General features: G+C 41.2%; 1 protein-coding gene across 3 annotated transcripts in view; it reads left to right on the top strand.

Moving 5' to 3' along the window:
• The first annotated feature begins 1,566 nt into the window (after positions 1 to 1,566).
• Positions 1,567 to 24,871, top strand: part of LOC127034751 (zinc finger MYM-type protein 5-like) — a 44,675-nt gene continuing 21,370 nt past the window's right edge. Inside the window, exons 1-2 of one of the 3 annotated variants that reach the window (XR_007769494.1) lie at positions 1,567 to 1,661; positions 6,129 to 7,303. Coding sequence is in view for 1 of the 3 variants with exons in the window: in XM_050923968.1 (XP_050779925.1) it covers positions 12,943 to 13,033 (91 nt within the window). In the remaining 2 variants the exon portion in view is untranslated. Of the gene's footprint in view, positions 1,662 to 6,128; positions 7,304 to 12,928; positions 13,034 to 24,871 lie in introns of those variants that run through there. The other 2 variants (XM_050923975.1, XM_050923968.1) reach the window with 2 other exon arrangements.

Below are 24,871 nucleotides of genomic sequence, written 5' to 3' on the forward strand. Positions count from 1 at the left end.
TGAAGGCCTGAGGTTAACACCCTACAGGGGGTGTCAGGAGAAAAAGAAAATTGCGGCACCACTCCCGAGGCATTCACCAGAGTTCAGTACACCTCTTCACACTGCCTAATAGTTACTTACTATATGAAAGCCTCTTTCTTAATTCACTGGATCTAGTTCTACAGAGCTTCCACTCTTGGCACACCCATTGGCTTCAACAGGACTTTGGCATGCAGAGCAGCCATGAGATCAGGTCCCAGCTGCCCTTTCCTAGTGTAACATAAGTATCGTTTACATTCATTTTATTTTTCCAATTTGTAATAAAATGCCTGCAATAAAAGTTAAAAATCAATTCTAGTCTCCTTTAGCTAATAAAGATAATGAAATAGTGCTCTCTCACATCCCATTCTAAAGCAATATTTTCCATAAACATAAGAATGAAAATAAAGCTAGTATCTGTTTCTTTAAAAACTACATCAATATGCTCCAGATCATTGTGTGATAAGATTGGCACCAGGAATGAATGCATTAGCTTCCCAATGCACTACAACAAGGTTGAAATGCTTCTTAGGTCAGTGGGAAAGTTGAATGAATATTTAAGTTTATTGACTACAGAGCTCACAATAAACCTGCAAAATATCCGACTCAGCATTTTGTGTCACTGAGTGAGAATGATGTGTGTTACATTTTGACCTTGTTTCCCCCCATTATAATAAAATAGATCTATAGGCATGTTTGGTAAGTCTTTTCAGATCAAGTATCTGGTAATAATTGAATATAGTATTATTTTCCCAATAAATTTTTAAAATAAATGAAAGTAATATTTCTACCCAAGATGTTTCACTGTCAATGAAATTGTGAAAGACAGTGCAGACTTGAGTCTTTCTGTAGTCCTTATGGCAGCAACAAATCCAGTAAAAAGTATTTAACTCCCTAAGCAATAAGGCCCCCATCATATGCAGGCTTACACATGTGTATGTGTTTTCAGGCTCAGGACCCAACTGTTCAAATTGAGCAAAACATAATATATTCAGGTGTGGCTAATTGCAAACCTGCTCCACAGATTTTCTAGCATTTCTGGTCAAACTTTTCAGACTTTCTTTTGCTTAACCAACACAGACCAATAGTAAAAGAAAAGTTGTTCCACAAATGAGCGGAAGGGGGGAATGCCTTCTAGTTTCAAAAATCCTTGTTTCTGTTCTTCTTGGACAGCTTTCAGACACTTGGAAAATTTTCAGTCTGCAGATATCTCAGGGCTTTTGGATTTGGTGTTTTTTTAATGCTTCACTGAGAATGACACCAGCAATCTAATCTCTTGTCTTCAGCCAAAAAGAATTGCTTGGCTAATACAACAGATCTGTTTTCTTCCACTTCCATTTTCAGTTACTGGCAGATTTTTTTTTCTTTCTTTCCTTTTTCTGTTTGGTTGGTTGGTTTTGGACTGGTAGCATTTAAGTCAATACAGCTCCAATGTGAAGGATTTTTTTCTCTCAAAACTAGGGTTGCCAACCCTCCAGGATTGTACTGGAGTCTCAAGGAATTAAAGATTAATCTTGAATTAAAGATTATGTCATGTGATGATACTTCCAGGTATACGTCCAGCCAAAATTGGCAATCCTATTGAAAACTGTGGCTTCATGTTACATCGCACACAGAGAACTACAAACATCCTGTCTGCCCAGGTGAGGAATAATACCTGTTCCCAAAAATATAAGTGATCAAAATATTGTACACTGTCTGTCTTAAATGTTCCTAGAAGAGCAATTCCACATTTTACAGACCCACTTGCCTAGAGCAAGTAGCTGTTATGACAAACAAGTGAGAGATGTGTCTCATTATTACTGTAAAAGTGGACAAGTAGATTTTGTGCCTGGGCTAGTACATTTTCAGAATGTTTTTTCTAGGCTGTTTTTCATGCAGCCCTCTTCTTGTAGTCTGGACATTCTCATCCAGTTAACAACTTCATTATTGTACATTTCGAACATACATGAACATCTGGAGAACATCGTCAGGTGTAACTCTTGGGCAGTGTGGAAAATATCTGTAATTATCTGAAACAAGTTTTGCTTTCCATGAAAGTATGCCCCTGGGGGCTGGATAATTGAGAAGGTATGTATTGAGAGAGAGACACTTTCGCCTCTAGAACACCATTTCAATTTTGGCCTGTCTCTGTAATAGCCAAAATCCACAATGATTTCATAGCTGTTCATTGGCCGTTGTGAAATTAGTTGGTCTTGGCACCACTTTACAAACCCACCACCCCAATAACCCCACTTATTGGCAGCCTCAGCCAATAATCCAAGAACTGAATGAGCACAGAGATGAAACTACTACCTTTGCTCTAGCAGTGGTTCTTTTGTGTTCAAGGGCAGGAGTAGCAGAGTGGGGAAATTTGCATTCGCGCTGTTCATCCTATACCTGTTTTGCGGCTAAAGAAAGGCCTTACACTAGAAGGATTTCCAACCTGGCAGCTACTATGAGCTCTAAAATCACTCAAAACATAAAACAATATAAGCCTCTGAAATAATTTACAAACATGCAAGTCTTGGTTTTTCCACCCCATTGCATCAGTGTTATGCCAGGAAGTTACGCTACTGTAAACCTGGTACAATGGAACGGAGAGTCAGGCCCATTGATTGAGATTTTCGAAAGCACTTACGAGAAAATCTTTTCAATGTTCATTGAAAACTTTCTGTGGGAGTTGGGTGCCTAATTCTTAATTGCATATGTAAGCCCAGCACTTGAGAGATCTAGCCAGTGTATGAGCTATAGGGCATAGTCATTCTAAAAATAGTGGACCAAGTTCTCAACAAATTCATGTGCCATACGAAATGCATGCACCCCTCTTTATTCATGAAATTCTGAATTTTTCTAAGCAAAAATCTGCCTGAGCAGTCTTTTTGCAGGTACTGTTACCCCATTTGCACATGCGTGCCCCTTTGTATGTCAATACAGGCTTTCACAGTTACAATAGGTTCCCACATGTTTTGCAGACTCAAATATTGTACAGGACTTCAAAAAACCTATCATATTATCCCAATCCTAATCTAAGGAATTTCTGTCTTCAGGTCACTGAATATAGTTTTGTGGGCTAGCAGTGACCTGAGTGGTCACAAGTTGCAGAATGAATTCAGTGTCCTCTCTGGTCATCAGCTAGTTTTTCTCTGCCATTGTGCCATTGTCCAATAAATTGTTACTTGGAGTGTATGTGCAAGAACAGATCGGTGCACATGTTGTAAATATCACCCAACAGGATGAGTGACAAGGGATAGCTGAGAATTTACTGACTGAGAGACTCATCCTGCTGCAGTTTGAAATCAGTGGAAGTTTTGCCATTGACCCCAGTGGGAGCACAATTGCCTCCCCGAGATAGCTAAGAGTAGTTGGTGGTGGGAAGGCACAAAAGGTCCTATTTTCCCCTTTAAAGTCCCAGGGTCCGAGTAGCTTCCACTGAAGTGGGTGGACAATGCTTGCGTCCTGCAGGGGGAGGGCAGTCGTTCCCTAGTAGATGCAGGTCGAAGCAGAGAGCCCTTTCATTTAAAATAACAGTGTTTGTGTTTTTCAAGGGCAGACTCTTGTGGCTGTTTAGGTCACAAGACGCCGGTGCCTGTTTGCATTGAAAAATGAGGGCAGAGGTGGTGGGAGGTGCCTGAATTGCTACACCAAACCTAACATTCTAAACCAAACACTGACTTGGCCAAAGGGCGGCTTCATTCATCCCTAGTGACACTGTGACATGAAGGGAGCGAGTCCAACAGCTGAATGACGTCTGTCCAAGGGGAATAATATTTGGTATTCTCCCTCCATGAACATCAAATACTTCAATCTATGCAGGGGTCCTGCAGGAGTTATCCTCAAGTGAGTTGGGTAAATATTATGTATTGACTACAGCTGACGTTTCAGTGGAAAGAGATTCCAAAGGGTGAAGCCGTGCCCAGTAGTGGGATACAATGCTTGTGTCTGAAAGCATATTGGTCAAAAAGGGATCATCTTTTTCCCTCCACCTATAATCAAAACTAACCAGTAGGTTTCGTTACACCTTAGACATGGGTGAAATTCATAGACTCTCAGGCTTGGAAGGGACCTCAGGAGGTCATCTAGTCCAACCCCCTGCTCAAAGCAGAACCAATTCCCAGACAAATTTTTCCCCCAGATCCCTAAATGGCCTCCTCAAGGATTGAACTCACAAACCTGGGTTTAGTAGGCCAATGCTGAAACCACGGGCTTTCTTTCTCAGTTGTGAATTTTGTTGTGCCGCTGAAGAACCAAATTGTTAAAATGTTGCTATATCATGACAAAAAAAAAAAAAGTCACTATTAGATGACCGGGGCACTTTCACACAAAGGTTTTCATTCTTATTTCATGTTTCAAGCCAGATTGCCAGATTGAGGTTAGTCAGGTGAGTCACCTGGCATTGGTTCTGGGTTACCAATTGGCTGAGCTGTAGGAATATAGACATTGCCATAATGGAACACTGCTAGAGTGGGAAGGACAGGCTCCGGTACCAATGCCTATGCCACTTCTTGATGCAGAGTTGGTAAGCATACATCTCTAGTTAATTCCATCCACAGGTGTGAATATTAACCTATGTGTGACTTTCTGTGTTTTTATTCCTCCATGTCTTCAGTCCAGAAGCCAAAATTGCCATAGATGACAATGACAAAAGTATTTGTCCTCTGTTGCTATTTAATTAGCAGATTATGCCTCACTAAACGGAGCCTGGATATTTGAACATTACTCATAAGAACGGCCGTACTGGGTCAGACCAAAGGTCCATCTAGCCCAGTATCCTGTCTACCAACAATGGCCAATGCCAGGTGCCCCAGAGGAAGTGAACCTAACAGGTAATGGTCAAGTGATCTCTTTCCTGCCGTTCATCACCACCCTACGACAAACAGAGGCTAGGGACACCATTCCTTACCCATCCTGGCTAATAGCCATTAATGGACTTAACCTCCATGAATTTATCCAGTTCTCTTTTAAACCCTATTGTAGTCCTAGCCTTCACAACCTCCTCAGGCAAGGAGTTCCACAATGCTCACCACCTCTCTTGTCATCTGAAAGAAAAAGAAGAATCAGGAGATAAATGTTTATGACCAGTGCAATCGTGCAAAACTGTTTTAGGTGACCCAATCCTTTCTTAGCTAATCAGCTTGGCCTGTGACTCATGGGGTGAGCAGTTCTGTTACTATTCAGTAGAGGTAAGTGATAGACTACTAGTGGGCTATTGGTTTACATTTGAAAATATACATTTATACCAACAGTGTGTCAAATAAATATTTTTTTTTGCCCGGGTGACAAAATTAGATAGGTTAGAACTATTAAACTTTTTTACTATGCAGTTAAGGGACTCATTCATTTCTCATTTACATTACTTTTATACTGGCATAACCCACTTGATTTCTATGGCCTTACTTCTGATTTGCACCCATATGAGTGAAAGTAGGAGCCCACCTTCAACAAAGTGCATCATTCCAAGTGGTGCAAGTGGCTGCCCGTCAACATGAACAAAAGGCAATGTCAGCAACTGAAAGCACCATATAGTCTGCAAAACTGCTGCTCAGCCATCTTGATCTCTAGCATACGTGATACATTTCTAAATGAATTAACAAAAACTTTACCTAGCCATTTCTGAAAAAGAAATTTTTGTTGAGAACAGGGCCCCAGAAATAAGGGGTAAACCATAGAGTGCTGGAACTAAACCATCCATCTGAGGGAATCTCATGTAAATTAAGCCCCCCCCCCCCCGCCACCACAAGCTGCTGTTTCAGGCAAAGCCCAAAGGTAAGTCTCAGACATTTGCTTACCAAATGGACATACTGCCCTGTGTATACTGTGTAATGTATAATCACAATGTGTTTAGCGTTATGCAAAGGTAAATCTGAACTCTATTCCACTCAATCCAGGAATCAAACAGCTTGTTCTTATCAGGGGCAGTGGACCAAGCAGTCAGCTGAATGAGGCCAGGAAAAGAGTAAATTTGGGATTGTTCACAAGGTAATACTTACAGAACCCCTTGGAATCAACTGAGAAAATCACTGCCTTAAAAACAGCTTGACATTAGCTAAGAATATTGATACTTTCTGAGTAATGGGATAACTTGGGCTATATATTTACTTCCCAACTCACTAATTATTTTCACATCTGAGTTTATATTACAGTGCAGAAACTTCTGAGGAAAATCTCGAGGCTTGTCTGAAGATGCACATGACGACTTATATGGTGAAACATGGTGAGATTGGGAAGCTAATTCAAAACAATTGCAATGTCAGCCATAAAGATGTACAACATTTTTCAGGAAGTCTTGTCCACTCTAACAAATGTTTTCATAAAAAAAAAATAGCCTATCCTTAGTAATTGCTGTTATTGAAAAGACACCCCCAGCTTGCCATATGGAAATATGTTAAATATGTTCTGAAAAGCAATCTAATTTCAACATTAGAGCTCATTCAGAATTCTGTATTAAAAGCCTATGCAATTTTCATGAAATATGTCTGCCTGCGTAATCATGAATGCCGAATATTGTCATGGCTTTCCCGGAATTTTCAACCTCAGTGCAGAGGAAAGAAAATCCTTCTTAACCCACCAAGCAGAAATAACAATAACAACTCTAAATTTAAAATAAACATTTCTGGAAAAATAGTGTTTTTTAAAAGAGGCCATAGTCTAACAGTAATGCTACTCGTAATATGATACAGAGGCTTTGATTGTGCATATAATTACAAACCCTTGCTTTGGAGGGGACTGAGGACAAACAGGCTCATTAGTAAAGGATCTGCTTACTAACACCCAGATTTGGAAAATTATCCCTTCAGATGGATCTAGCCTGGGACATATCAATATTTTTTTTCTTTAAATCACCAGTTTTGTAGATGTTACTTTAATTATCTAATTGCAGCATGCTGCTATTTGCTAATTTGTCTTTAGTGCTAAATTCTCTCTCTAGCATACCACTACACATCTACTCTATATCTGAGAGGCTGAAAGGTAAATAGGGACTTCTGAGGCCCATCTTCATATGAATGTTGGCTTCGCTGCCATGATTTCTAGGGAGTCATTGGATATTTCTACACAGAAATTAAACATTTGTGGCCAGCCTGGGTCAGCTGACTTGGGCTGTGGGGCTGTAAAATTGCTATGTAGATATTCAGGATGGTACTGGAACTGGTGGTCTGAGGAGAGGAGGGTCCCAAAGCCTGGGCTGTAGTCTGATCCTGAACATCTACACAGCAATTTTACAGTCCCACAGCCTGAGCCCAAGTCAACTGGTATTTAACTGCGGTGTAGACATACCCATACAGACCTAGGTAATTGAAATAGTATAGCTGCTGTTTGTCATGCATTTCTTTTTTATTTGTTATTGTTTAGTTATTAACAAAGTGCTACTCAAAAAAAAGTTTTGTTTTTGTTCTGTTATATTCTTATTAATGGCTCTTTGAATTTGTTATAGGCAATCTTCTATTAGCAGAATATTGCTAATTCTGTGGCATGAGTTTAAAATGTTAGGAAAAATCATGCAGTGGGTGTGAGCTTTTTCAGCACAGCTATTCTAATCCTGTTATTTCACCCAGTACAGGGCCATAGACAACTTATTTCCAGTTCTAATACAATTCACACTACATTCATGGTATCCTGAATGCCTGCTTTTCCATTTGCCAAAGATATGAAAGTTTGTGATTCAAAGAGTTCCATTCAGACTACTCTGCATGTGGACAATTAAACAGTGTCTGCTGTGTAGTATTTAAGGACAAGTCTACACTACGTACTATGCTGAGGTGAAAACACTCTCCTGTCAGCTAAATTACTTCACCTCCATGAGAGGCAGAAGCTATGTCAGTGGGAGAGCAGTGCCCAGCGACTTAGCGCTAGTCTGGAAAGCGCTTAGGTGGATGTAACTTATGTCACTCCACTACATTGACTTAAGTGCTAGTGTGGACTAGCCCTATGTTTGAGTTCCCTATCTTAGAGCATCTGGGAGCCTCTGTGGAGATACTTCACTGTAAAAGTTCCCCCCAGCTGATGATTTGTAGGAATAGGTTCTTAGCTGAAGTCTGATCCATTTATATTAATAATACTGAATAGCACATGTGTTGCTAAGTGAGCAATTTCATTTGGAAGAAGGATCCCTTTTTATTGCCTAAGCTTTCCTTTACTACGGAGCATAACACCTACTCCGGTGAAGAGCACCACTGAAGTCACTGGTTACTCATGGCAAAAAGGCCTATGTTTAGTAGTAGGTTTTGGCCCTAAATGGCGAAGGGACAATAAAACTTAAAGAGTAGCCAAAGGATTGAGGCTAATTTACATTAGAAATGCATTTTCTATTACCTAGTCACCAATACAGATAGCAAGGATGCGTACCTGTCCAGCTTGTAGAAGGCAGAGCTTTTTGGCACCTTTCGTCCTGTCTGTCTTCCAACATATGGTGTCGAGTCCAAGAAAGAGTGTCCCTTTCATGATCTGGCAGAAAAGATATGTGCCTGCTGGCAATATGCTCTGCCCCAAATTTGTAACACTCAACCAACATGTGGTAGAAACTGTCTTTGATATTTACCTAGCTTCAATCACTTGTACCCAAATGATAAAGTGAGTGTCCAACAAACATTGCACCTGTAAGTACATTAGCAACAAAAGGAGGGGATGAGGGGCACCACCCTGAAAGAATCCCATTGGTGTGCAACTGCATGCAAATCAAAAGCTGTATTGTCAGCCATACAATTGCTGACTTCTCTGCTGACCTAACTTCCTTCCAGCCTAGATGCACACATAACTCTTCGAAGATAGGACTCCCCTCACCTCGCTCCCAATCAATCTTGTACTTGTAGGAAAGTAACATTCTGCTTCATGTCTAAGCAAACGTCTTTGAAAATTTGTCCCACTGAATTTACATCCATTTTTTAAGCTAATCGGAGTTAATGGATCATAATACTACAACTTTAGAAGTCAGACAAGAGAAATAAAGAGGATGATCATATTCTAAGATGGTGGAAAGCAGTCTATATGTCCTAGTTGTCTAAGGACTGCGTTTAATACTACAACCACCACTGAACTCCTTAAGAAAAACAAAAACAAAAAACCTCAAAGAGACCGTACACCTTTGTTTCTGAATATTCCCAGGAAAGTAGGTTTGTGCCAGTGGTCCTTTAGTAGTCTTTTCTAACTAGGAAAGCAAGAATCTGCTTAAAAGACAGGATGGTTACTAAACATAGGGGAGAAAATAATCACTTCTACTCTACAATGCCTGGAGTGAGGAAACGGCTGCATACAAGCTTTTGAGATTAGAGAGTTCAGATGAAATCCTGAGTCTGCTGAAGTCAATGACAAAATTCCCATGGATTTCAATAGAGCCAAGGTTTCACCCATGTTATTTTTCAGCAGAGTGTTGCTTTTCTAATACAACTTGAGATCCTCATTATGCAATTTTGAGCTAAGAAGGAAAGAAAAATAGTACTTAAATCAACCGGTGGTGTCTAAGAAACAGTTAAAGAGCCCGATTCACCATTGCCTTGCACCATGTGCAGTGCAAAGTGAGTGGAAAATGTTACCAAATAGGAATGGTACAAACTCAGCAGAGGCATCTTTTTACATTCACTTTGTAAATGACTATACAAAATGCAGCAGAGCAATGGTGAATTGGGCCCAAAGATTTCAAGAGATTATATAGCTGTAGATGTTCTTTCACGGTTCTGGGGTGGGACCTGAGAAGTTTGGTGGCATAGGTTTTTTCTGGGCCTGCTCCTGCAAGAACCTGAGAACCACTTTTGGGATGCTGTGCACCCTTGGCTCCTCGACTCCTGTTAAGCTCGTTTTGAGGAGACCAGTTTTATGCACAGGGCCATTGAGCACGGATTCGGGCCTCGGTGAAAAAATTTTTTCGGGCCCCCCAGCAAGAGCAGACCAGCTAAACAGGGCCAATGAAGCCGGGAAAGCTGGGCCCCAGGCCCCCTTCCGGACAACAGGGCCCCGGTAATTTATACTGGCTTCCGCCTCTCCCTCCCCTTCGTCGGCCCTGTTTATGCAAGCCTAACTGCCTAGAACTCTACTACAGATTTGTAAACTTTTCTAAGCAAGACTATTAATCACCAAATGTCATACCAATGCCAGCGCTGTAGTTACTTCACAGCTCTGGAATCTGGGCTTCATTTTTTTTTTAAAGTAATAGCCGGCTTGTGCTTGAGAATCAAAGAACCAAAACACATTGCACTGTGTTGGAACTGTTTTTATCAATTAATATATTTATTCCAGATGGCAGATGTTTAAGCTAATCCAACTGTACAATACCTTGCAAAGGTGTATGAGGGCCCTAGCTAGCAGCACTGAAGTAGTGCTATCAATAATAATGCAGAAAAGGCAGACATATTCAATAAATACTTCTGTATTTGGGGAAAAAAACAGACACTATAGTCTCATATGGTGACAGCACTCTTTCCATGCCATTAGTGTCTCAGGAAAATGTTAAACAGCAGCTACTAGAATTAGACATTTTTAAATCATCAGATTCAGATAATTTGCATCCAAGACTTTTAAAAGAGCTGGCTGAGGAGCTCGCTGGACCAGTAATGTTGATTTTCAATAAATCTTAGAATACTAGTTCCATAAGGCTGAAAGAAAGCTAATGTTGTGCCAATATTTTAAAAGAGTAAATGAGATGACCCAGATAATTATAGGCCTGATATCAATCATGAGCCAAATAATGGAGAGGATAATATGGGACTCAATTAATAAAGAATTAAAGGATGGTAATATAATTAATACCAATCAACGTGAGTTTTTGGAAATTGATCCTGTTTCACTACCTTGATAACTTTTTTTATGAAATTACAACTTTGGTTGATAAAGGTAATAGTGTTGATGCAAGATGCTTAGACTTTCATAAGGCATTTAACATGATATTTTCATTGAAAAAACTAGAGTGCCATAAAATTAACATGGTACACATTACATGAATTAAAAGCTTATTAACTAATAAGTCTCCAAATATAACTGTAGACAAGGAATCATCATTGAGCGGGTGTGTTTCTCCATGGGTCTTGCAGGGATCGATTCTTAGCCCTACACTATTAAACATTTTTACAAATGACCTGGAAGAAAACATAAAACCACCACTGATAACATTTGCAAATGACACAAAAATTGAGGGAGTGGTAAATAATGAACAGGACAGGTCACTGTTGGGGAGCCATCTGGATATCTTGGTAAACTGAGCACAAGTAAACAATATGCATTTTAACACAGATAAATGTAAATGATATATCTATGAACAAAGAGTGTAGGCCATGCTTACATGGTGGAGGGCTCTATCTGCCATGCCCTCCAAATCTTTTTCTGGGACATTGCTTCCCAGGATAATCAGCTGAATATGAGCTCCTAATGTGGTGCTGTGGCCAACAGGGCTAAAGGAATTCTTGGATGCATAAATGGGAATCTTGATTAGGAGTAGAGAGGTTATTTTACATCTGTATTTGGCACTGGTATGACTGCTGCTGGAATACTGAGTCCAGTTCTGGTGCCCACAATTCAAGAAGGATGTTGATAAATGGGAGAGAATTGAGAGAAGAGCCATGAGACTGTTTAGAAAACGTGCCTTATAATGATAGACTCAAGATGCTCTACGTATTTAGCTTAATAAAGAGAAGTCTAAGGGGAGACTTGATTACAGTCTCGAAATATCTACGTGGAGAACAAATATTTGATAGTGGGCTCTTCAGTCTAGCAGAGAAAGTATAACACAATCCAATGGCTGGAAGCTGAAGTTAGACAAATTCAGACTGGAAATAAGGTGCATATTTTTAACAGTGAGGGTAATTAACTGTTGGAACTATTTACCAACAGGTGTGGTAGATTCTCCATCACTGACAATTTTAAATCAAGATTGGATGTTCTAAAAGAGATGGTCTAGGACAGTGGTCCCCAAATTTTTGAGGGTCACATCTCCCCTTCCCCTTGTCTGCACCCTGCCCTCCCAGAGCCAGAGCCAAGAGGGGGCTGCAGCTCCTGGAGAGGGTACATGGACAGGTGTAAGGGGGCCTCAGCTTGGGGTGGGGTCTGGGTCTGGAACTGTGGCCAGGGACCAAGGCTGGGGTGCAGCTGGCGGAGGAGCCGCAGCCAAGCCACAGCAGGGGCTACAGCTGCCCCTCTGGCCAGATGTGGAGCCGCGCCAAGGCTGGGGACAGTGTCAGGCATGGAGCTGGGAGCCAGGGCTAGAGGAGAGCTGAGGGTGGAGCAGGGCTGGGTGGCACTCTCTCCCTGCTGCGCTGGGGGGCTGGCCCAGCCCATTGCGCTCCCCTGAACGTTCCTCAGTGCCATCCTCCCCTACCCCCCAAGTTTTGGGACCTGTGCTCTAGTAATTATGTAGGGAAGTTTTATAGCCTGTGTTATGCAGGAGGTCAGACTAGATGATCACAATGGTCCCTTCTGGCCGTGGAATCTATGACTCAATGAAGTCAGTGGGAGTTTTACCATTATTTTCAATGGGAGTAAGATCATGGCCTTTATTACTTAACTTGAGGTTAGAACCCTGCACAGATACAATTTTATATCACCAAGGTCAGTTAAACAGTCAATCAATGAAAAAAGAATCCAGAATCCCTGACTTCCAGCTCTTTGCTCTGATCACCAGAGTAGCTCCACAACGTGCCTATTCAGGTGTACCATATAATAACGGCCCTTCAGGATTTCAGTCACTCTGTGACATCATAAAGGCTATTTAAAAAAACGTTACATGTGCTAGATCATAAATGAGTAAAATGTGATCTCTTTAGGCCCAGTCCTACAAACACGCACAGAAGTAATGTTACCCCTACCTTCCGTGGGATTATTCATGGGAATAAAGTTAAGGGCTTAAATGTCGTGGCACTGTGCCCTTAGTCGTCATCTCTCCTGTGCTTTTTGGCTGGCTGGTTTGTTTTGCCTGCCTGTTAGTGGTGTTTCAGAAACCAAGCAAATGAGAACAATCCAAAGGGTATGTTGTGCAGCTGCCCTTTCTATGAAGGGCTAGATGGAATGTTTCCTGAACGGCACCATCATCGCCAGACAGCTTTTACAATTAACAAAGGTATTTAGTGACAAGAAATCTATAGGGTTTGGGGTTTTTTTTATGTGAATGCATTCACTGTGGGTGGCTTAAATTAACAAGGGCTGCAGGGAGGGGGCTATCAAGTATCATTGCTACCAGTATATCACAGGCTGTGGGTTAACAGCGTTTAAATTCCTGCTTTGTCTACCGCAGCTCCCAGCCAGTCCCTCCTGGAACGAAAAGGCCCTGTTTCTTATCAAAATGTATTGAAAGCTCAGCACTCAGTCATAACCAAAACATGGTGAGGGATGCCTTTACACCTTGTTGTCTGTAACCTTTCCTGGGACTGTTTCCCTCCCTTTGCATTGCCTGCCTGCCTTCTCCATTTGACATCAACTATCTCCAAGGCACATTAGGAGGACTCTTAGGTACTAAGTCCATGGGGAGATTGTCACGACACATTCTTTGAATCCAGAAGTCATGTGTGTCTCTTTTCCATTATCCAGATGTGTAAATATGTGCCTTTTAAGTACCTCGGATATAGGGGAAAAGGGTACAGAAAAGGAGGGGGCAGTGGGAAAGTAGTAATATTGGAAACACCTCATAAATCCCTGGAGACAATGACTCTGAAAACTGCAGGCTTAAGGACTTTGGAAAACGCACAAGGGTCAGCCGTAAAGCGGGTACTATTGTTGAGTACCAAGCATTTTATTTTGTTTTGTTTAAATCCTAGCATGCAATATGGTCCAAAACACATTCAAGGAGTTAACTAGATGGGCCATTATAGTGCTGATTTCACATGAGTTTAGTATTTCATGTTAATAGGTTTGACATTTCCAGACAACAGCTAATACCAGTTTCCATTCTATAAATGAGACCTTGCCTTTCCCCACACATTAAAGACAAATCCACCAAAGCCTGCTCTCAACTGTTGCTTGGATTTTCCCAGTAACTGTTTCTTTCAAGTGAAAGACTGATGTTCTAATCACAAGGGCCACAGTTTCTATTTTCAACTCTGGTTTAGACATATCCTGAGCTGAAGAATGTAGAGCTTCCTGAGTCTGAAAACAAAGGGAGTAAAAAAAAAAAAAAGAGAGAGAAAAAATCGTTCTCAGGGGGAAAATATCCCCACGTACCTCAACCCTCCTATGCGTCCTTCAGACATGCAAGGGCTGCTCTATATTCCACAGTGATATTTAAATGGGAGAGAAAGAAATGAACACTCACAGGAGAGATAAAGAGGATTTTTAGAAATATTTTCCACTTTAGCTCCCTGAATTTTCTTGTGCAGCCCAAATATGAAGCAACTGTATGCCTGTATTTGTGCACTACAACCGTGTTTTTAAAAAGCAGAAATATCTTGGCCCTATAATGAATGACTGTTGGGAAATATTGATGGACCACCAGCCTCTGGGAGTTGTTTGATCTATGTGACCCAAGGACCTCTTGATGCCAACTGGCAGAGGGCACTGGGCTGTGTAAGGGCTATAGGGGTCCCCTGCATGTGGTCTAGTTCACGAAAGAGTGTCATGGAAGGTTTCTACTGAATGCCTGTGTCACACTTGTCATCATAATATTTGAGAAAAGTGTGTGTGGATAATATGGGAGGAGATTTGCACATTTATTGGAAATTGTGTGCCTAAGGCCATCTAGTTAAAGATAGGTCACCCAGCGGTAGTGTGCCTTAAGGCAGGTCCCATTAGGCAGGAGGCGGGAGACACTTACCTCCCTAGCTGACTATTGTGTATTGTATGTCTTACAATGGAAGTCAATTTGCATACTGAGTCAAATGCTAATGAAGAGATTTCAGGGTGCTTCCAGAGAAGAAATTAACAGGAAGAGTTGAACAACGGGGGAGGGAGCCCTGTTTACAGGTAAAGAAAAAAGAACTGCTTTAATATAGCTAGGGGTGCAGAAGTATGCCCTGGCATCCTTCTGGGGCAGACAAGCTGCCATTGGGCTTGCTCTCATGAAAGGCAGGTCCTACTCCCAGCCATCTTGGCTGAAAAACACTGTGAAAAGGATTTTGGGTAAGCAGTACCATATTATACAAGAGGGCATCTTGTTAGTCAAGCTCTAGAATGTGCGTTATGATTTTATTTTCTGTGTAGCCCTTTGTTCCCAACATTTCTGTTTGCTAACATTTTAATCTCTCTTCTTTGGCAAATTTATTTTTATTTTCATTACAAACACATCTAAGTGCCATATGTTAAGTGGAGCTGGGGCCAAAGGTGTGACTAGCAAGTTGTGGTGTACAATTCCGTTAGGAACAGCAGGTCTGGTAAATCTGTGAGTATCCAGTGGATAAGGGGCTGAACACTCCAGGTGGCTGCTTGGAGGTTAGAGTCCTGTCACCAGCATATATGAGGAACAGCAGAGCCCCATGTAGTGGGAAGCTTATGTTGCCCCTGGCAGGTACAGACAAGGCTTCCTCATGCTAAGAACACTGCTGGGACTTAACATCCATCACCTGCAAGGCTAGTGAATGCATCTAATTAGTCATGCTTTGCATCTGGGGAGGTGAGTAACTAATTGGCTCTTAGCCAGGGGTTGGAGCTAAGCCATAATAAGTAGACTGGAGTGGAGACAGGTCTTTATGACTGAGAGAAGCCCAGGGCTAGAGTAACAGAGACAATGTAGGCTCCTGCAAGGGAAGCCCTGAGATAGAGTTTGTAGGAGAAGACTTTGGTAGCCTAAGGGGACAGAAGAATTGTTTAATTTCATTTGGACCTATTTATGATGCCCTGGCTGCGGTCTGAACTTAGGTGACTTGACTGAAGGCCAGAGCCCCAGATGGTCTGGCACCAGAGGCAGGTGGCCTACAGCAGCTGCTGGATCTGAAGATAGTGGCAACATGCTGCACCAATGCAAGGGGGCAGTGTAAGGGTGAGTGAGCCCCACCACAGTCAGGTCATAGCAAAGTGCCTGACAATGGTGGGTACCCCTGCTGGGGTTGTTGGAAATTATTGTTGGATCACCAGCTCTAAAGAGCAGTTTGATCCCCAGCAGTCTGATTTACTTACATTTGACCATAACTCACCATTCACTGGGCTCAGAATTTCCAGAATGGAGACCAGGGCTCTGTACTTTTAGGAAAGGGCTTGTACATTAGTGTCACTAAAGAGAGAGTGTTCATATTGTGTAATGAGCTGTAAACATAATGAAAACAATTTTCTTACAATGGCTTACGAGCTGGGAAAGCCCATCCTGTGAGGTGTCAATATTCAACTTGTCAGCTTGTGTCCTCATCTTCTTGGCCACAGTGTGTAGTAATGGGGTCACACATACCAGTAATTATGGTCACAGATGGTTGCAGTATGGGTGAGTTTGCATTGCTAATGCTACCACAATGTACAGATCCTAGGTATGCACAATATTCTTCCAGCCCAAAAGATTCTGCCATTGGGACTTAAGGAATGGAGAGCTTGTTCCAAACTGAAATTCCTTCCTTGACCTAGCAACCAGACAAATACTCTATACTCCATTCTTCTGTCTACTTCACACGTTATTCTCTGCTTCTCCATAGCAGCAAAGCAACATTTTATTAAATTGTAGGATTGTGGAAATACTGGCCCAGACTGCTTCAGAGACTGAGATTCTAGAAACTTTAGCTTACCTGCTAATTTATACATAGTGCATTAGTGGTGTGAAATGCATGAAATGGAGGGGAAGGGAATAGAGATGGAGCATAAGGTTAAGAGAACAGCAGAGAGAGCATGGATGTCATAAACAGATAGCTAAGGGTTAATGTCTCTTTCACCTGAAGCACCTGACCAGAGGACCAATCAGGAAACCGGATTTTTTCAACTTTGGGTGGAGGGAAGTTTGTGTCTGAGTCTTTTGTCTGCCTGCCTGCTTTCTCTGAGCTTTGGAGAAGTAGTTTCTACTTTCTAGTCTTCTGTTTCTAAGTGTAAGGACAAAGAGATCAGCTAGTAAGTTATATGGTTTCTTTTCTTTGATATTTGCATGAATATAAGTGCTGGAGTGCTTTGATTTGTATTCTTTTGAATAAGGCTGTTTATTCAATATTCTTTTAAGCAATTGACCCTGTATTGTATCATCTTAATACAGAGAGACCATTTGTATGTATTTTTCTTTCTTTTTATATAAAGCTTTCTTTTAAGACCTGTTGGAGTTTTTCTTTACTTCAGGGAAATTGAGTCTGTACTCACCAGGGAATTGGTGGGAGGAAGAAATCAGGGGGAGAGATCTGTGTGTGTTGGATTTGCTAGCCTGATTTTGCATTCCCTCTGGGGGAATAGGAAAGTACTTTTTGTTTCCAGGATTGAGAACAGAGAGGGGAAGTCACTCTGTGTAGTTTCACAGAGCTTGTGTCTGTGTATCTCTCCAGGAGCACCTGGAGGGGGGAAGGGAAAAAGGATTATTTCCCTTTGTTGTGAGACTCAAGGGATTTGGGTCTTGGGGTCCCCAGGGAAGGTTTTTCAGAGGGACCAGAGTGCCCCAAAACACTCTAATTTTTTGGGTGGTGGCAGCAAGTACCAGGTCCAAGCTGGTAACTAAGCTTGGAGGTTTTCATGCTAACCCCATATTTTGGACGCTAAGGTCCAAATCTGGGACTAAGGTTATGACAATGGAGAAGGATTTACTTGCCCTTTCTGAACCAGCCTTACCATAGCTTCTATTTGCATGACAGCCCTGCTTCCACCATTGCACTTTAGCACCTTGTTGAGATCCACAAGCAGCTTGGGTGACAGCTTTGCTGACTCCACCTTCCAATACAACTTTTGAAAGTCTATCTTTGCAATGTTGTTCTGCACTTACCTCGTATTCATTTTTGAGGATATAGCTTGTTAACATATGTGCATTAAAAATAAGGGCACATTGCTCAAGGATATCTTTCTAAAAGAGAGATTTTTAGCTCAACTGAAAGTGATGGTCTTGATGCAGGAACCATTTGGAGAAAGTCTGTGGCCTATGTGCTAAAGATCAGATTAGATGATCATAGTGGTCCCTTCTGGCCTTAATCTACATGTAACTTGCAACTTGATGAATCTCAAAGTGCTTTGCAAACAGGTGGAAAGCAACTGCCCAAGTTAGAATGTGCTAGGACACTGAGGGTCACACACTTGCTGTTATAAAAAGTGCCAGAGGATTTTAAATGACTACAAGTCATCAGGATCTTAATTTTAAGTTTCATTTGAGAGATGGAACCTCCAGCAGCACAGTGACCTCTAACACCAGGCTGGGGCACTGGCTCAGTGCTCACTCAGAGGGGACCTTGATATATACTGAATCGTCATCACTATGTCATGCAGCACCTGTGCTCTCTCTAAAGATCACTTACCCAAGTAGTGAGCCCAATGTGCTCTAATAAGAGAAGCACTTTTATTAGATGGAATTGGCTTGGTAAGCTCTGCATCCAGTAAGAAGAAGATTAGGTCTAATGAGATAATGCCTTGACATGGTCTGGCAGCAAACTGAAACTACTAAAAAGGAGGGTGCACCCATGTGCTGTGCCTTCATAGTCTATCTAATCCATCTAACTAGATAAGGGAATTTTATCCCTGTTTAATGCTACTGCCTATCTTAGGCCTGCTCCAAATGCCCATTGAAGTAATTGGGAGTCTCTTCATTGGCTTCAGCGACCTTGCATCAGGCTCTCAGTTTGTGGTTCACGTTCATATGACATTCTTTCTGAAACGGAACTTGCTGCATTCATTTTCAAGCCAAGAGCTTTAGCTGATGGAAATGTCTGATTCCAAGATTCCTGAAGTACCAATGATTTACCATAAATTAAGTCATTTTAGTGGTGAATTACTGTCATCCCCCAGCTATTTAGCTACCCCCTCCCTTAATAGATACACGGGCTTCCCATCTCACTCTTCTTTGGTTTCTTGTCTCCTTGAATACACCTTCTTTTACCATTCTTAGCTGAATTCAAATGCACTACTGTGACATCTCACCCATGATTGTTTCAAAGTAATTTTACAAGCTGATCTTTCAAGGTAGATAGCAAAGCAACATTCTCATTAGGGAAGGTTACTATTACAGCAACTCGCTGACAAAAAATGTGTATCTTAAAACTGAAATTCATGTAAAGAAAAAAGTAATTGCAAAATCTTGTTTCTTCCTCAATCTAGTTCCGTTATCAGGCACTAATTCATATTAGTAGCAGACAAGTGTGACATACTGGGGCACAAAACAGAGTAGTTGGAGGCTGTGTCACCACTGCCCTGCAACCTTGGGTGTCCTTTACAATACCTTGCTGTCGTAGCTCCCACCTGAGCCACTCTCAAACAGCCTCTCAGCTTGCAAGCCACACCCTGAGTGTCTGTGTGTAACTGCAGCCTGACAGCTACACCCTGGGTCTCATCAGCCTGGATTATACTGCAGCACAACTCCAACACACCCCGAGTCCTGGATCTTCCCCCAGAAATGTATGTCCTGTACTACCCAGCCCTCTCCTGGACAGTACAAATATTTCAAGTCTGTGATTCCTTAAGGGAATAATATAGCAGCTTATTATCTTAAATAGAGTTACCCAGACACTTCAATTTAAACACACTTGATTAGATCAAACAAGTTTATTAACTACAAAGAGAGATTTTAAATTAGTATAAGCAATGAGGCATAAAAGTCAGAAATGGTTACAAGAAAAATAAAGTTAAAATGCTTACTAGTGTCTAGCTTAACAAACTATATAAATCTTCTACCATAACATGCTCTTTAGTGCACTGATGATGACATGTACATAACCTTGTTTTTCTAACTTATTACATACTTTGGGAAATAAGTGTACTTCTCTTCACTTGTAAATCCCAGAGCTAGAAGGCTTAGAGGGATGGAACTCTGCTTCCGTTATAGGGGAAATGAAAGCAGGCAGGCAGTTTTGCTTCTTTATTTGGTGTTTGTCTGTGTTGTGATTGTATAAAGGGATTGCTACTGTGACTGTACTCCTCAGAGGGCATAGGAGTTGTGCAAGATATACCCTGGAGAAAATGGGTCTCCCTGAGTTTACAAGCAATGAATTTTGGTTTGGGAATGGGATTCAGGCTCAACAAAAGAGGTCCCTGTTCTAGAGACCAGCTGTGCTATCCCGGGGAACAGGACCTCTGTCCACGGCTCCTAACTTGCTCTGGATGCCTCACTTTTAGGTTCTGAATGCTATATGGAGTGATTTTGTAGTACTGGAATGGACCAGATCAGTGACAGTGGTGGTGCAGAGCTGAATTCATAGTAAGGGCCAGTTGAACCAGCCATGGAACTGGAACAGGTAGCTGCAAATTATAGTAGAACCTATGGCTGTGGCCTTCACTGAACTGCAGCAAACAGGCAGAGGAGAACCAACCCCTGACGTTCCAGAGTATAATTGTACATATGAGTGAGGATTGGTTTGTGACTAAGAGCTCTGAACCTCAACAAACCAAGCAATTAATACCTGGAACTGTGTTTTTGGCCATACTCCCAACACACTGATTGGGTTTTGCTTACTGTATCATATGTAAATATACATAGTTTGTTGTGCTGCTTTTGTTTTTTTCTCTTCGTCTTCCAAATAAAAGGGCATTTATGGTTCCATATGCCCAAGAATAACTAGTATGGTGACCAAGGATGTTATATTTTAATTTCCCAGATCCAGGAGTAGGGGTACAGCTCTGGGTGGGGGCTCGAATTATCATTTTATTTTAGAAAAGGACCCCTTGACATATTGAACTTGGCCCTTGTCGCTGCCATTGGCACCTGCTTGAAGGGTTGCATACTTGTGATAGATACATTGATGTACCCCTTTGTTAATTCTTTAGCCATACGGTCTCACCGATGTCATCCATTAACAATCAGGAAATGCCTGGTGAAGACTGAACATGGAACCCTCACTCCAGTGTCTTGGCTAGACTAGGATTTAGAATGTGTTAACTACTGTGCTAACATGCTGGTGAAGACAAGGCAGTGTGCCTTTAACATGCTATTCTGGTGAAGTAAGGGCTAGATTAACTGGCTTAACACAAGGTACACCGTCTTGTAAACACTAGGGTGTTAATGTGTTTCATTAAGCACTGAATAGAGGTGCCAGGGCTTGAGCAACTTTTTTTACTTTCATAACTGATACAGCAAGCCCAGAGATGCTGGGCTATGAACTGCCAAGCCTAGAGGAGCTCGGGCTCAGTCCTGGAACAAATTAAGCACTGTGTGTATTAGCTAACATCTTCCAAATCCTAAACTATGCCAGTGTCTGTAGTGTAGACACAACCCTGTTGGTCATGCATATGAAGGAGTCAAGCCATCCCTGACCATCAAAGCTGTGCTGGCAGAAGCCCTTGGGTAGACATGGCTCTAATCTAAACAAGACCTGAGTGCCTGTGCAGATGTTACATGGCACTCTTTAATTATCTGGTTCGTAAACATAGTCAGTATTTCAAAGAATCGTAGAAATGTTGGACTGGAAGGGACCTCCACAGGTCTCCTAGTCCATCCTTGTGCACCAAGACAGGACCAAGTATACCTAAACCATCCCTGATAGATGTCCATCTAACATGCTCTTAAAAACCTCCAGTGACAGGGATTGTCAAAGGTTACCAAAACCTCTCTTGGTAACCTATTCCAATATTTAACTATCCTTACAGTTAGAAACGTTTTCCTAATAGTTCATCTAAATCTCCCTTGCAGGAGACTAAGATGATTACTACTTGTTTACCTTCAGTTGACATGGAGAACAATTAATCACCATCCTCTTATAACAGCTCTTAACATATTTGAAGATTGTCATCAGTCCCCCTCAGTCGTCTTTTCTCAATTCTAAAAATGGCCAATTTTTTTAACCTTTCCTCACAAAACCTTTTTATCATTTTTGTTGTTCTCCTCTGAATTTGCTCCAGTTTATCCACATCTTTCCTAAAATGTGATGCCCAAAACTGGACACAACACTCTAGCTGCGTTCTCATCATAGCTCAGTAAAGTGGAAAAAGTATGTCCTATGTCTTACATACACCACTTCTTTAAATACACCCCAGAATGATAGTCTTTTCTGCAAACTTTATAAGTACACTCTCCATTCCATTATTCAGGTCACTAGTGAAAATACTGAATCATATCAGCCCAACAACAAACTGCTGTGGGATCCCATCTAGATATGTTCCCCCAGTTTGACAGTGAACCATTGATAACTACTCTTTGAGCACTGTTTTTCAACCAGTTGTGCACTCACTTTATAGTAATTTTGTCTAGACCACATTTCCTAGTTTTCTTATGAGACTGTCGTGTGGGACTGTATCAAAAGCCTTAGTAAAATCAAGATAAATCACAGCTACCACTTTCCCCCTATCAAAGAAGGAAATTAGGTGGGTTTGACATGATTTGTTCTTGACAAAACCAATGTTGTCTATTACTTATCACCCTATTAGCCTCTGGTGCTTACAAATTGATTGTTTCATAATTTGTTCCAGTATTTTTCCAAGTATGGAACTTAGGCTAACTAGTCTATAATTCCCTGAATCCTCTTTGTTCCTCTTTTTAAAGATAAGTACTATGTTTGCCCTTTTCCAGTCTTCTGGGACCTCTCCTGTCCTCCATGAGTTCTCAAAGATAATCACTAAAGGGCAGCTAGTTCCTTAAGTATCCAATTTAGAGTGATTTTTTTAAGACCTTGTTGATCTAAATACATCTAATTTACCTAAATATGCTTTAACCTGTTTTTTCCCTAGTTGGGCTTATGTTCTTTTCCTATTGCTATTAATATATATTGTGTTAAGCATCCAGTCACAATTAATTTTTTTAAAAAAGGGTAAAGAATAATAGACATTAAACCTTAGCCTTCTTGGTGTCATCTGTTAGCCCTCCTTCCCCACTAAATAGTGGACCTACACTGTCCCTCCTCTTTCTCTTGCTCCTAATTATTTATTGAACCTTTATTGCCTTTTATGTCCCTTGCTATGTCTAAATCATTCTGTGCCTTTGCCTTTCTGATTTTATCCCTACATGTTTGTACTATTCTTTTATACTCATCCTTTGCAATTTGTCCATGTTTCCACTTTTAGTAGCATTCTTTTTTGATTTTTCAGGTCATTAAAGAGCTCCTGATGCAACCATATTGGCCTCTTATTATTCTTCCTGTCTTTCCTTGTATCAGAAGAATTTGATGTTGTGCCTTTAACACTGTTTCTTTGTAAAACTGCCAGCTCTCTTGAACTCCTTTGTCCATTAGATTTTCTTCACATGGGACTCTGACTTACCAGTCCTCTGAGTTTGTTAAAGTCTAGTGTTTTGAAGTTCATTGTCCTTATTCTGTTGCTCTCATTTCTCCCTTTCCTTAGAATCAGGGCATCGTTTCATGATCACCCAAGTTGCCTTCCACTTTAAGATTTACAACTACACTGTAACTCCTCCCTGTTAGCCAGAATCAAGTCTAAAATGGCTGCCACTTTGGTTACTTCCTTTACCATATGAAACAAGAAATTCTCTCCAACACATTCCAACAGCTTATTGGACTTTTTGTGTTTTGCCATATTTTTCCAACAGATATCTAGCTAGTTAAAGTCCCCCCGTTCTACCAGCTCTTGTGGTTTGGATATTTGTTATTCTAGAAATGCCTCATCCACCTCTGCCTCCTGATTTAGTGGTCTGTAGTAGACCCGTACTAAGGCATCACCCCTTTTTATCTTCACCAGAACACTTTCAACTGATCTGTCTCTCACCTCCTTCTGGACCTCGGAATAAGTGGATACAATCTTGATGTTCTGTTTGACACCTACCTTTTTTCCCTTGCCTGTGCTTCCAGAACAAGCTATACCTCTCTCTAGCAATATTCCAGTCATGAAATTTATCCCACCAAGTCTCTGTGATTCCAGTTACATTATAATTTTTCTTGTGTACTAAGGCTTCCATTTCTTCCAGTTTAATCCCCATCATGCTCCTGGCATTTATGCAGAGATCCCCTTCCCCACCCCACCCCCGCCCTGTGTAGGGATATTAAAGAAGGTACTAACCGTGATTCTCCCAAGTGACAGTGACCCCCCCCCCAGTTTCACCAAGTACAAAAATCTTTTAGTTCTTCTGTTAAAACTTGTAAGCTCCTGTCTGTAGAAACCATTGATCGTATCTGTCCTGTGAAAGATACTCTGTTACTATGTAAAACTTACAAACAAGATAATTGACTTTGTTCTTGAAGTAAAAACTGTTACCTGTAATTGATACAATGTAAACAAATGCTATAAACCATTAAGTGACTTTTATTTCATTGTAACAGCAAAGTCTCCTAGGAACAGACCCCCACCCTCTGTGATTAAAAGACGGGAGTCTCAAATGAATTAGCACACCACACCGAAAGTGGTGGAGACAGTAAATTAAAATATGGTTAAGATATGGAATGTGTGTTGATGAATGCTTGATGTACATGCAATGGTTAGGGAGGTGCCAGCCTAGAAAGGGAGTATCCATCAGCCGAAGAACGTATCAAGTGGACCACCAGACAACCCCTGGAGGATAAACTGGGATCCACCCCAATGCCTGGAAGGATGAGAAACACAAACTTTGGACAGTGTGGAGCCACCAGGAATGTGCCATCTGCTGATTGAATCAGCAACAGCAGGATGAAACAGCTCCCATAGACTAACATAGGAATTAATTCCTATAAGAATGAACTCTAAAGACTGAGGACTTTGAGTTTCTGGTTATGCTGTCAGCCTCCAGGAGCATCAGGTGCATCTGACAGAGACTCGGTTCCATTCTTATGACCAAGATACCTGGCCAGTAACTTAGCATGAGCAACTTCTAGGCTGGTAACTATAACACCTATACAGAACTTGAATGAATATATGTGTGTACATATAGTGTGTGTGTGTATAAGGAATAAGTAGTCAAACAATGTTGTTTACTTTTATCTTTTGCTTTATTATTATTATATTTACAATAAAATGTGGCATC

The sequence above is a fragment of the Gopherus flavomarginatus genome, chromosome 1, assembly GCF_025201925.1.
Source record: "Gopherus flavomarginatus isolate rGopFla2 chromosome 1, rGopFla2.mat.asm, whole genome shotgun sequence".
NCBI classification, from domain to species: Eukaryota; Metazoa; Chordata; order Testudines; family Testudinidae; genus Gopherus; species Gopherus flavomarginatus.